The 14,598-nt window shown below is 36.4% G+C and overlaps 1 protein-coding gene across 4 annotated transcripts in view; it reads right to left on the reverse strand.

Moving 5' to 3' along the window:
* NBEAL1 (neurobeachin like 1) overlaps positions 1-14,598 on the reverse strand; it is a 180,270-nt gene that overhangs the window by 93,288 nt on the left and 72,384 nt on the right. For all 4 annotated transcript variants that reach the window (XM_078450986.2, XM_078450984.2, XM_078450985.2 and 1 more), the window contains 7 exons: positions 11,325-11,410; positions 5,344-5,433; positions 2,674-2,842; positions 2,082-2,215; positions 1,459-1,618; positions 1,247-1,349; positions 88-244 (listed from right to left, as the gene is read on the reverse strand). In XM_078450986.2, the coding sequence (XP_078307112.1) occupies positions 88-244; positions 1,247-1,349; positions 1,459-1,618; positions 2,082-2,215; positions 2,674-2,842; positions 5,344-5,433; positions 11,325-11,410 (899 nt within the window). The remainder of the gene's footprint in view (positions 1-87; positions 245-1,246; positions 1,350-1,458; positions 1,619-2,081; positions 2,216-2,673; positions 2,843-5,343; positions 5,434-11,324; positions 11,411-14,598) is intronic.

Genomic DNA, 14,598 nt, shown 5'->3' on the forward strand with positions numbered 1-14,598 from the left:
AACGTATGTTTAATATATATGTAATTTTAAAAGAAGATGATGTAGCAACTTAAGTGTGGGGGAAAAAAGTTATCTGGAGCATGATACCTGTTCTTCTTCATTGATAGCAGCTATGTAACCCATAATACTTTGTATCTCTTCATGAGTTCCACCTTTGCACAGAAAATATTTAATTAGTCCATACAAAGAAGTCCTTATTGTTCGAATGTCATCTACAGACAGCTCACTGTATTTACAATCACTCCTGGAAAAGAAAGTAAAATGCGAGAATTGAAATTTAAAATTTTTATAGTTTAGTGCTTTTTTATACACAAGAATTCATAGTATAAAAAAAGATGTGTCCATGTTTCATGGTATCTGTTTTTTCTTTTTAAGGAAAACCTTTTAAAGCTAGGAGTTGCAATGACAAAAATAAAAATAGTTAAAACAGCTTCTTTTATTTATTTACTTACTTACTTATTTATATTTTAGAGACAGAGCACACATGAGCAGGGGAGAGGGAGAGAGAGAGAATCTCAAGCAGGCTCCACACTCAATGGAGCCTCATGCGGGGAGCGATCCTATGACCTTGGGATCATGACCTGAGCCAAAATCAAGTCAGACGCTCAACCGACTGAGCCACTCAGGGGCCCCTAAATAGTTTATATATATTTAAACAATACTAAGGAGAAGACACAGTTGTAAGTGCTTTACACATTCTTAATTCTTTAGTTTAATCCTCAAAACAACCATAGGGTGTCACAGGTTTATTATCTCCTTGTCACAGACACAACTTAAGAAGAGAAATTTGAGTAAGTTACCTACAGCCAGTTGATGAAACATAAGATTCAAACCCAATATATGTGATACATTGTTCATCATTTTTTTTTTTTTTTTTTTTTTTAATTTTTTTTCAACGTTTTTTATTTATTTTTGGGACAGAGAGAGACAGAGCATGAACGGGGGAGGGGCAGAGAGAGAGGGAGACACAGAATCGGAAACAGGCTCCAGGCTCCGAGCCATCAGCCCAGAGCCTGACGCGGGGCTCGAACTCACAGACCGCGAGATCGTGACCTGGCTGAAGTCGGACGCTTAACCGACTGCGCCACCCAGGCGCCCCCATTGTTCATCATTTTAACCTCCACATTTTCCTGTCTCTCTGAAGTTAAAGGATATTAGAATTTCTGGAAAATAAATAATCTAGAAATTCCAACCCAGTGGCAGGCAGAAAACAGTATCGAACTGAGAAGGAACAAGGACATCATACCCATAATAAATCCTAAGTGTATCTAGGAGAAACTGCACACCGTACTTCTTTCGGAAAACTCTCCTGCTGTCTTTGATGATGGTGGAAAGATACTGTATATGACCTAAAATACAAAGTTCACCCTTAAATGATATGCCTAAAATAAAATCCCACAAATAGTTATAAATTTCTAAAACAATTGTAAAATTTGATCCAACAGCCTGCTCTCTCACCAATTCGGAAGGGAAAATCTCCACGGTTCCAAATACGAAAGTCAAAGAGTAAATACTGATACATTTGTTGCAGGAGCTGCATATTTTTCTCTAATGATACCTGTTCAATTAGTAACTGAATTGCCATCAATACATTAACATCCATCAAGGCACTTGGCACCTGAAATCCAAACAGATGAGGGCTCTGTAAATTTCAGCTTAATTATCATTAAGCTACATTTAAATTACAAATGATTAATTCAGAATATCTACTAAGTATGAGAATCTCTGTTACAAAAATATAAACAACTTAAACTTTAATTTTTCCGATGTCTGCTAGAACATATTTTCCTAATGTCATATTCCTAAAATCATATTTAACAAAGATCCCAAATACCAATGTTAACAAAGTCCTATATACAAAGATTATACACTATTATGTAAGATTACTAATTCTTATAAAAATGTGATTAAGAGTAGGATAAAATACCTGCTTGTGAAATAAAATTACATCCACTAATATAAATGAAGCCATAGTAGTGTAATTTAAAATAATATTTACCTAGTAGGAAAAAAAACCCTAAAGACAAACTGCTAATTACAATCATTAGCCACATCTGCAAATTTGTTAAATTTGTGCTCACCTTCTGAAGTAAGGCACCAAGAGTGGCAACTCCATGGGAGTGAATAAGATTGTCCTGGTTGATGGGATGTCTTTGAATAAAGTGTTTCACAATCAAGATAAATGTTGCAATTAGATTTCTCTCTAATCTTGACTCTGAGGAATTGTGAACATGTCATTAATGATCATATTACTCTAAATCATTTTTATAACACATTTTCTATATCATAATGCATATAGTAACAAACAAGAATTTGGTTGAGCAATTTGCCTCCAAAGGTCACTTGCAGAATGCAAATATCAGAGAAAGCAGCAACTGCATATTGTATACTTACATACACATGGAAACATTTTTTTCTACCGTAAGTTTAGCAATGCTGTTATATTTCCATTAACAGGAGAAACTGAGGACAATCAAGAGTAAAACCAACATCTTAATTTTTCTGACTAAAGTATTAATGAACTTTCTGAATTACATTAGTAAAATTAGGGATGGGCTGCTTCAGCTACAAATGGTTAAATTTCTTCCTAAGGGTGGCAAGACATTTTAACCTATTTTTCAATTAATTCTCAAATTTCTCAATGACTATTGTGTGTTAATTTCATCTTAATACCTGAAGCCTTTGTGGAGGTCAATACCACCCAATCTCCTTCTACAGGTGTTACCAATTCAGAAACTGTACTTTCATTCATTCCTTCAGAAATCTGTCCTTCACCAAAGTGGCTGATTTGTTCCAACAGAGGAAACAGTACATTTAATCCACCTATACAGTTTATGATGTCCTGAAAAAGAAAATTACAATCTTTTAATCTTATAAAACAAGAGCAATTTTGTCATTTAACACCCGCACAGCATGTGTGACATTAAAAATGTGCTGAACTTTCAGGCAATGTACAAGATAGCCTTAAGCTAAAGGAACCTTAATTCAGGGAGATGCTTTGAAGAGTAGCCACAGGGTGGGAAGTTGCACAGGGTGGGGGACACCTGGATGGCTCAGTAGGTTAAGCGTCCTGCTCTTGATCTCAGCTCAAGTCTTGATTCAGGGTTGTGAGTTCAAGACCCATGTTGGGCTCCATGCTGGGCATGAAGCTTACTTAAAAAAAAAAAATGTAGCTAGGGGGATCACCATAATTAATACTCAAGAAACACTATGACAGACCATTTTTACCACACCTTTGTTTTCCAAAGTTTAGGGATTCCAAACACAAGCAATCCAAACTTGACCCCATAAGTAGACTTTATAATGTAACACTAATGATATGAGGAAACAACTGTCATAAGGCAATTAAGTATAATAAACAAAATAAATTAAGAAAAAAATCATTTGGTGGTAGAAATATGACTGACTCCTCTACTTTTAGTTAACAAAGAAATTGAAGTGGGTGCCTCTGAATGTCAAAATGACTATTTTGAATAGCTTAACAAAATACAGTCCATATTCTTTGACAAGTTAGTAATCTCTCTGGCCTGAGTTCCTTCATCTGTAAAATGAGGATAATAATTCCCACTTTGTAAAGTTGTTACCAGGATTAAGTAAGCTAATAAATGAAAATGAACTGGTACTACCCACCCAAGGTTAGCCATTATTAAGTGCTAAAATATTCTGAGCTGCCATCTAGAAAGTTTCATTCTTTACACAACCCTCTTCATACTTTTTGTCTTCATGCTGATATTTTTTTTAACATTTAAAAAAGTATTTTATCTCTGAGAGAGAGAGAGCGCACACACGCAAGCAGGGGAGGGGCAGAGATAGAGGGGGACAGAGGATCTGAAGCAAGCCCTATGCTGACAACGGTGATCCTGATGCAGGGCTTGAACTCACAAACTGCGAGATCATGACTTGAGCTGAAGTCAAACACTCAATCACCCCTTTCATGCTGATTTTTAAAAGCTATGTATAGTAAGCAAATTAAGTTTTTAGATGGCAAGTATTTTTTTTTCAGTTGTTATGTAACTTTTTTTGTGTTTGATTGTGCTTCAGTATAAAAATACAATGATCCTTTTCTTATTAACTCTGATCCCATATGATTTCCCCATAGCTGTATCTCAAGGCACCAAAAATTACTTTGATTTTTAAGTATAATGTATGGCACAAATAATCAGCTTTCTATATATAAGTAATACATGAGAACTAGCCTTGTAAAACCAATCTCATAAGTGACAGCAAAAGTTAACTTATGTAAGGGCAAATGCTACATATCTTACTACTTTAACAGATATGATTAAGTGGTCTTATCTCACAAAGAGAAAAATGCTTTATACCACATAACATGAGACTAACATTAATTAATGGATTCATTTTTATACAGGCAGAACTATCCTAATAATGTCTGTTCCATTGAAACAATAAGCATATTTGATTGGTGTTAACTGAGGACAAGATAAAACGGATTTTTTGCTAATTTATCAGCAAGTCCCCTTAAAATATCTTTTATATTTCTTTTGATTTTACTTAAGCTATAATTTCTATTGAAGAAATATCTTTTAGAAATAGGATATCTCTGACTTGACTTTCACAGTAATCTAAATAACCTTTATTAATTTAGTCACTCAGTCAAAATGTTATTGCATATCCCTGTACCAGGCACTGGTGAAAAAAGCAGCGGTACCTCTTTTCAAAGTTCTTAAGGACTACTGGAGAATCAAGCTCTAAATTACCAAGCAAATTATTATTCATCACACTAAGTGAAATGATAAACTATTGTAAGTATTCATGACAAGAGCAGTTAACTCAGTCTTGGAAAATAAGCAGAGGCCTCTATATAGAACCAAAGACATTATGTCCAACTGTCACATATATATGAGGCACATCCAAAAGTCAGACAAGATATGACAGCTCCAGAGGGGGATGTGGGGAAGAGGAAAAGTCACTTATCTTTAGCCTTAGGGAGGAAAGATCGAAGTACGTTAAAAGCTAATAGACGGGAGACTGTTGACAGAAGCATGTGATACAGGAGAAAAGGGATAATCAATGAAGTCTCTGAGAAGGTAAGGGATGAAATCTGTCACATAGTTTTAGGAATGAAATACCTTAAAAGTGGAGCAATGATTTTAAGGTAGTATTATTTTTCTTAAGGAAACTGTTAAACAGTTTAAGGAGGTAACTAAGTTTCAAGCAAATTAGTCCTTCAACTACTTAATTGTTTATACCTCAAACTGTATATCTTGCTTGCAAACATTTTCACTGAGACTTATTATTCAGATCAACCTGGTGGTGCTAAAAAGATAAATTCTTTAAAACGATCTATAAACTTACATAAGACGTTGCTCATCATTAACTTACCTTAATGTCCCAGTTCACTACTTTGTTTCCTGTTAATCTTCCATGCAAACAATTAGTAGATAAATCAAGACAGATTGAATTTTTGCAAGCCTAAGAATAAAAGGAAAATATGGCCAACAGCTAAGCACAATGAGGACAAAAACATAACTTTATATATGAAGTATTTTGCCATAATTTAAAATGATAAAATGCTTACAACATTAAGTTTAGTACTGCTATTCTCATTGCCTCTTAAAAGAATCAGGGACTAGATTCTATTTTTTCTTTTAAATATAAATTATTGTCAAATTGGTCTCCATACAACACCTAGAGCTCATCCCAACAAGTGCCCTCCTCAATGCCCATCACCCACTTTCCCCTCTGCCCACTCCCCATTAACTCTCAGCTTGTTCTCAGTATTTAAGAGTCTCTCATAGTTTGCCTCCCTCTCCGTTACTTTTTTTTCACCATTCCCCTCCCCCATAGTCTTTTGTTAAGTTTCTCAAGATCCACATATGAGTGAAATCTGACTGATTTATTTCACTTAGCATAATACCCTCCATTTCCATCCACGTTGCTGCAAATGGCCAGATTTCATTCTTTCTCATTGCCAAGTAGTATTCTATTGTATATATAAACCACATCTTCTTTATCCATTCCTCAATTGATGGACATTTAGGCTCTTTCCATAATTTGGCTATTGTTGAAAGTGCTGCTATAAACATTGGGGTACATGTGCCCCTATGCATCAGCACTCCTGTAAGGGACTAGATTCTAAAGGACTCACTCATCAAAAGCAGGTCACTTCTACCTGTCACCTGATAGAAGAGCTATAGCAACAAGTTACTCACCAATCACTGGAGTTACAATTTTTTCTCTTTTAAGAACAAATTGATGGTGGCCAGAGGGGAGGGGAAGGGAAGGGAGTGAGGGTGGGGAGGGACAGGCAAAATGAGTGAAGGGGAGTGGGAGATCCAGGCTTCCAGTTATGGAATGAGTAAGCCACAGGGATGAAAGGTACAGCACAGGAAATACAGTCAGTGGTATTGTAATAGTGCTTATGGTGACAGGAACTACACTTGTGGTGAGCACAGCACAATATACAGACTTGTCAAATCACTGTGTTGTACACCTGAAACTAATGTAACATTGTGTGTCAACTAAACTTCAAAAAAATTTTGGGAGGGCACCTGGGTGGCTTAGTTAAGCATCTGACTTGGGCTCAGGTCATGACCTTGAGCTTCAAGAGTTCGAGCCCTGCATCGGGCTCTATGCTGGAGCCCCCTTCCAATTCCGTGTCTCCTTCTCTTTGGCCCTCCCACACTCGTACTCTCTTCCTTCTCTCAAAAATAAACATTAAAAAAAATCTTTAAAATATAAAAAATCCTATAAAGCTAAAAAAAATTAAAGTTTTAAACCAACTTATGCAAACAGCTTTTGGCTATTTATTTAATTATTTTGAGAGAGAATGAGCAAGCAGGATAGAGGCAGAGAGAGAGACAAGTGGGACTCGATCCCATGAATCATGAGATCATGATCTGAGCTGAAATCAAGAGTTGGATGCTTAGGGGTGCCTGAGTGGCTCAGTCGGTTAAGTGTCTGACTTCGGCTCAGATCATGATCTCACAGTTCGTGAGTTCAAGCCCCACATCGGGCTCTGGGCTGACAGCCTGGAGCCCGCTTCGGATTCTGTCTCTCCCTCTGTCTGCCCTCCACTGCTTGCACTCTGTCTCTCGCACTGTCTCAAAAATAAATAAATATTTTTTAAAAATTAAAAAAAAAAAAAAAAAAAGAGTTGGATGCTTAACCGACTGAGCCACCTAGGTGGCCCAAGATTTTGAGTCTTTAACAAATTCAGTGTTCTATTCCCATGAGTATTTCCCTAGGCATAATTTCACTGGTACACTTAATTATGTGATTAAAATGTGAGATACAGAAATCACAAAACAGGGCACCTGGGTGGCTCAACTGGTTAAGCATCTGACTTCAGCTCAGGTCATGATCTCACGGTTTGTGGGCTCAAGCCCTGCATCAGGCTCCATGCTGATGGTGCACAGCCTGCTTGGTATTCTTTCTCTCTCTCTCTCTCTCTCTCTCTCTCTCTCTCTCTCTCTCTCCCTCCCTCCCTCCCTCTCTGTCTCTCTGCCCCTACCCTATCTCTTTCAAAATAAATAAATAAACCTTAAAAAAAATCACAAAACAGAAAAACATATGATATAAAATTCTAATCACAGGCATAAGACACTTTTCCTTCATGTTATTGACAATTCTGGATACATTCATATTAAGAGTCTAGTCTACAATTCTAGAAATTATCAAATGTATTTGTTAACTTCCATGAAGGATTATAAAGCATATAACTTCACATCCAATCTGTGAATTTGCAGATAATGAAGCATCCTCGAATCCAATTACCATTCAAAAAAAAAAAACAAAAAACAAACTACTACAAATTTTAGCATAAATGATGCATCATTGCTTTCTTCTTAAGGCAACTGAGAAAAAATGCTTTAATAAAACAAACGGAAACTGAGTTTACACTTAACTCAATGTAAACTATATTAGTCTCAAAGACAGAAATGTCTTTCTCCCATTACTACCTCAGTTTGGGTAGCGTGTATCTATGACCTGTCCTCATACAATACAACTTCTAATGGCATGACTGCTTCCCGTCTCCTATCCCTCCAATCCAACTTTCACAATGCAGCTTGAGACCTTTTTCTAAAATGTAAACCTTACCATATTTTGTTCTTCTGCTTAAAATCCTATCCACTGCCTACTACTTAGCCTGCCATAGGAGGCTTGCTATAATGTGGCCTCTATGTGCCCTCTAATTTCATTTCCTGCCATCTTCTCTTCCTACTTGCTTTGTGCCCTAAACCCAAATATACGTAGATCCCAGTTTTAAAGTCTATGCCTTTGTAGGTGCTGCTTGTTACATGTGGCACATCCCTCCTCAGCCCTGCCTTTTAAAACACAAATCAAACCATCTTTGCTATGATCTGAAAGAACTAACCACTCATGCCTTTATATTCTCACTATATTTTATACACAATTCCAACACAGAAATACTGTATAGTGGTTAAGGATATGCACTGAACAGACTGAATTCTAACTCCAGCACTACCATTCACTAAAATTATGAGGCTAAGCAAGTTGCTTATCTTTACTGAGCCTCAGAAAACCACACCTCATAAAAGACACGGGTAATACCATACATCCCTTAGAGTTTTTATGAAGGTTAAGTGAAATAATACATATAAAACATTTAGCATAGTGCTTAATATTAGTGTAAATACCCAATAAATGGTAGTTAAAAAGAAAAATGCTCATAAAATTACATTGCACTCATTTTTTTTACATATTTACTTCAGTTTGGGTTATAAGTTTCTTTTTTTGTTAATTTTTTTTAATGTTTGTTTATTTTTGAGAGAGACAGAGACAGAATGCAAGTGGGTTGGGGGAGAGAGAGGGAGGCACAGAATCCAAAGCAGGCTCCAGGCTCCGAGCTGTCAGCACAGAGCCTGATGCGGGGCTCGAACTCACAAGCTGTGAGATCATGACTTGAGCCGAAGTTGGACGCTCAACTGACTGAGCCACCCAGGCGCCCCTGGTTATAAGTTTCTTAAAGCCAGACACTGAATTCATCTTTAGATCTTAAAAGTTCAGCACAATTCTTGGCATGGAGAAGACACTCAAAAAATTATAAACAATGGATGGTTCAACACCTCTTACAAGCAATTACAAAAATGAAAAGCTGTTGACTCTCAGAAAATCTTCAAGAGCAGCTTTTCTCAAACTAGCATTTGTTAAATAAGTGAGATGGAAAAACAGAATGTGTTCTATGTTCAAATAACTGGTCAAAGAGTAGGATAAAACAAACATAAACTAAGTTTTTTCTAATAAGATTTTTCAAGTATATGATCAATCTCCAAAATGGATAAACAGAATACAGCATTTCCCCAAACTCTGTTAACCACAGAACACTTTTTATCATGATATATCACTGTTTCAAGAAATATTCCTCCAAAAAATTGTTTTATTGATGTATTTGTCATACTGAGTTTCTTGAGGAAAAACAATAATACCTATTTTCTTATTAGAGAATTTTTACTGTTGGAACTTCCAACTACTGGAAGGAAGTTCCAACAGTAAAAATTCAACCTAATGTTATCAAGTTTAAATCTGGAAAGAGAATAAATATGACAAACATAATGCCACAAAGACTCAGTTAACTAACATGTATCTAGGACATGCTATTAAATATATCAGTGAGATTAAATTCAATTATTTCCTATATATTTAATAATAACAGTAAAAAGAAAATAAGTATATGATCTAGCCCCTGCCAAGAAAATAAAGTCTAGTTCAGTAAACAAACATACTGGAAAAACATTAGTGTTACAAAAGGCAAACACTAAAAAAAATAAGGGTCCTAAGAGACTTTATAACCAATGCAAGGCATGAACCTTGATTTAAGTTTTTTAAAAGGCTAAACAAAATATTTTTGAGAAAGCTGGGAAAATTTGAATGAGTTATACAGTACATAAATTATTGATAATTTTCCCAGGTAGGTTAATAATTACATAAATACATAGCTACATTGATACCTATGTCAATGTGCCTTCACAAAAGACAGGCAACAGGTGTCAACAGGTGTGGCAAAATTGGTAATTGGTGAATTCAGGTGGAGAGTATGGAGTATACATGATTTCACTTTACCATTCTTTCAATTCCTCTCTAGCTTGAAATTATTCAAAATAAAAAGTAAAGGGGAATACAAATGCTAGGTGAATTTTATTAGGTCAGATATCACAAATAAGTATTAAAGTAGTAAGTTATGACCATGTACTAGCTGGCTAAACTAGAAAAAAAATTCTATAGTGCATAATCTCACAAATAAAAGCATTTTCTGTGTCAGTGTTAACATTTAGTACAATGAAGGCAACTGACACTGTTTATGCCACTTTCCCTTTTCTTCTCCCAGTTCTTTCCCTCAGACTTTACGGACCTCAATTACTTTCACTAGGTAGGTCTTTGAAGGAAAAAGGACTATGCATGCTATGCATATAGGTAGTTTCTTTTTTCTCCTTCTGAAGTAAACATTTCATTTTTTTGGTTTGTTTTCTTGCTAGAATTACATTTAAAAAATAAACAAAAAAATGTTAACCATAATTCTGTTTAATCTCCCCTTCCAAAAAAGTGGGATAATCCAAGTTTAAACAGTTTCATTTACTGAAGTCAATTCATTAGTAAAACTTCCCACCACAACGATTCCTACTCATACTATATGATTCCTCACTCATACTACTGGGATGACATAATCAAAACATTTGAATCCTAGTTGAGAGTTGGACCTCCTCTTCCTTTGAAAATGAGTAATTTTTTGGGGGGTGGGGGGGCGCCTGGGTGGCTCAGTCGGTTAAGCCGCCAACTTCGGCTCAGGTCATGATCTCGCAGTCCGTGAGTTCGAGCCCCGCGTCGGGCTCTGTGCTGACAGCTCAGAGCCTGGAGCCTGTTTCAGATTCTGTGTCTCCCTCTCTCTGACCCTCCCCCGTTCATGCTCTGTCTCTCTTTGTCTCAAAAATAAATAAACGTTAAAAAAAAAAAATTAAAAAAAAAAAAAAGGGGCGCCTGGGTGGCGCAGTCGGTTAAGCGTCCGACTTCAGCCAGGTCACGATCTCGCGGTCCGTGAGTTCGAGCCCCGCATCAGGCTCTGGGCTGATGGCTCGGAGCCTGGAGCCTGTTTCCGATTCTGTGTCTCCCTCTCTCTCTGCCCCTCCCCCGTTCATGCTCTGTCTCTGTCCCAAAAAAAATAAATAAAAAAACGTTGAAAAAAAAAAAAATTAAAAAAAAAAAAAAAGAAAAGAAAATGAGTAATTTTTAAATTTAATTCAAGACTATCCTTCTCAATTAACCACTGAAATGACAAAAGGAACAAAAAACGAATTTTAGTTCATAGCACAGTTACAAGTAGATACAGTCCATGCATTTACTCTCACCTTTGCAGTATAGTGAAGAAGGATGTTACCAGACAGGTCAGCCATGTCAGACTCTTGAAATTTCCAAGGGCTTAAACAGTTTGGACCTGAAAATTATTTACACACACGTACATAAACATCACTGAATATTTTTGGCCTCCTTGATTCTGTGTAATCAGAACAAAATTTAAAATTAAGTTGTTTCTCCCTCAGGCAAGTTCAAAAAGATCGAAATCATACTATGCACATTTTCAGACACAACGCTATGAAACTTGAAATCAATCGGAAGAAAAAATTTGGAAAGAAATGAAAACTTGGAGATTAAAGAACATCCTACCGAAGAATGAATGGCCAAGACATTAAAGAGGAAATAAAAAGTACATGGAAGCCAATGAAAATGATAACACGACAGCCCAAAGCCTCTGGAATGCAGCAAACGCAGTCAGAAGAGAGAAGTATATAGCAATACAGGCCTTCCTAAAGAAGGAAGAAAGGTCTCACATATACAACCTAACCTTACACCTTAAAGAGCTGGAAAAAGAACAGCAAATAAAACCCCAAACCAGCAGAAGATGGGAAATTATAATAAAGATTAGAGCAGAAATTAATTCTATTGAAATCAAAAAAACAGAAGAGATCAATGAAACCAGGAGCTGGTTCTCTGAAAGAATTAACAAAATTGATTAACCCCTAGACAGTCTGATCAAAAAGAAAAAGGAAATGACCCAAATAAAATAAAAAATGAAAGAGGAGAGATCACAACCAATACTGCAGAAATACAAACAATAATAAGAGATTATAAGCAATTATATTCCAACAAATTGGGCAATCTGGAAGAAACGGAAAATACCTAGAAAAATACAAACTACCAAAACTGAAAACAGGAAGAAATAGAGAATTTGAACAGACTGATGACCAGTAAAGAATTAGTAATCAAAAACCTCCCCAAAAACAAGAGTCCAGAGCCAGATGGCTTTCCAAGGGAATTCTACCAAACATTTAAAGAAGTGTTAACTTCTATTCTTTTAAAGCTGTTCCAAAAAATAGAAATGGAAGGAACTTCCAAACTCCTTCTATGAGGCCAGCATTACCTTGATTTCAAAACCAGACAAAGATCCCACTAAAAAGCAGAACTATAGATAAATTTCCCTGATAAACATGGATGCAAAAATTCTCAACAAGATAGTAGCCAACTGGATCCAATAATGCATTAAAATAATTATTCACCATGATCAAGTGGCATTTATACCTGGGATGCAGGGCTGGTTCAATATCTACAAACAAATCAGTGATATATGATACTAATAAAATAAAGGACAGAACCACATGATTCTCTCAATAGATGCAGAGAGAGCATTTGACAAAATACAGCATCCTTTCTTGATAAAAACCCTCAAGGAAGTAGGGATAGAAGGATTATAACTCAAGATCCTAAAAGCCACATACAAAAGACCCACCACTAATATCCTCAATGGGGAAAAACTGAGAGCTTTCCCCCTAAGGTCAGGAACAAGACAGGGATGTCCACTCTCGCCACTGTTATTCAACATAGTATTGGAAATTCTAGCATCAACAATCAGACAACACAAAGAAATAAAAGGCATCCAAATCGGCAAGGAGGAAGTCAAACTTTCACTCTTCACAGATGACATGACAATCTATATGGAAAACCCAAACGATTCCATCAAAAACCTGCTAAAACTGATCCATGAATTCAGCAAAGTGGCAGGATATAAAATCAATGCACAGAAATCAGTGCACCAATAATGAAACAGCAGAAAGGGAAACCATGGAATCGATCCCACTTACAATTTCACCAAAAAACCATAAAATACCTAGGAATAAACCTAACCAAAGAGGTGAAAAACTTACATACTGAAAACTATACAAAGCTTATGAAAGAAATTGAAGAAGACACAAAAAAATGGAAAAATATTCCATGTTCCTGGACAGGAAGAACAAATATTGTTAAAATGTCAATACTACCCAAAGCAATCTACATATTCAATGCAATCCCTATTAAAATAATACCAGCATTCTTCATAGAGCTAGAACAAATAATCCTAAAATTTGTATGGAACCAGAAAAGACCCCGAATAGTCAAAGCAATCCTGAAAAAAAACCCCAAAGCTGGAGGCATCACAATTCTGGACATCAAGATGTATTACAAAGCTGTAATCATCAAGACAGTATGGTACTGGCACAAAAACAGACACATAGGTCAATGGAACAGAAGAGAATACTTAGAAATGGACCCACAAATGTATGGCCAACTAAGCTTTGAGCAAAAAATATCCAATAGAATAAAGACAGTCTCTTCAACAAATGGTGATGGGAAAACTGGACAGCGACATGAAGAAGATGAACCTGGACCACTTTATTACACCATACACAAAAATAAACTCAAAATGGATGAAAGACCTAAATATAAGACAAGAAACCATCAAAATCCTCAAGGAGAAGGCAAGCAAAAACCTCTTGGACCTCTGCTGCAGCAACTTCTTACTCAACACGTTCTCCAGAGGCAAGGGAAACAAAAGCAAAAATGAAGTACTGGGATCTCAGCAAGATAAAAAGCTTCTGCATGGCAAAGGAAACAATCAGCAAAACTAAAAGGCAACCAAAGGAATGGGAGAAGATATTTGCAAATGACATATCAAATAAAGAGTTAGTACCCAAAATCAACAATGAACTTACCAAACTCAACACACACAAAAAAGCAATCTAGTGAAGAAATGGGCAAAAGACATGAATAGACACTTTTCTAAAGAAGACATCCAGATACGGGCGCCTGGGTGGCTCAGTCGGCTGACTTTGGCTCAGGTCATGATCTCACAGTCTGTAAGTTCGAGCCCCACATCGGGCTCTGTGCTGACAGCTCAGAGCCTGGAACCTGCTTCAGATTTTGTGTCTCCCTCTCTCTCTGACCCTCCCCGTTCATGCTCTGTCTCTCTTTGTCTCAAAAATAAATAAACATTTAAAAAAAAAAAAAAAAAAAAAAGACATCCAGATGGCTAACAAGAGACATGAAAAAAATGCTCAACATCACTCATCATCAGGGAAATACAAATCAAAACCACAATGAGATACCACCTCACACCAGTAAGAATGGCTAAAATTAACAACCTGGGCAACAACAGATGCTGGTGAGGATGCGGAGAAAGAAGAACCCTTTTGCATTGCTGGTGGGAATGCAAACTGGTGCAACCACTCTGGAAAATATGGAGGTTCCTCAAAAAATTAAAAATAGAACTACCCTATAACCCAGAAATTGCACAAGTAGGTATTTATCCAA

Source organism: Panthera onca, chromosome C1 (genome assembly GCF_046562875.1).
Source record: "Panthera onca isolate mPanOnc1 chromosome C1, mPanOnc1 haplotype 2, whole genome shotgun sequence".
In the NCBI taxonomy this organism is placed as follows: domain Eukaryota; kingdom Metazoa; phylum Chordata; class Mammalia; order Carnivora; family Felidae; genus Panthera; species Panthera onca.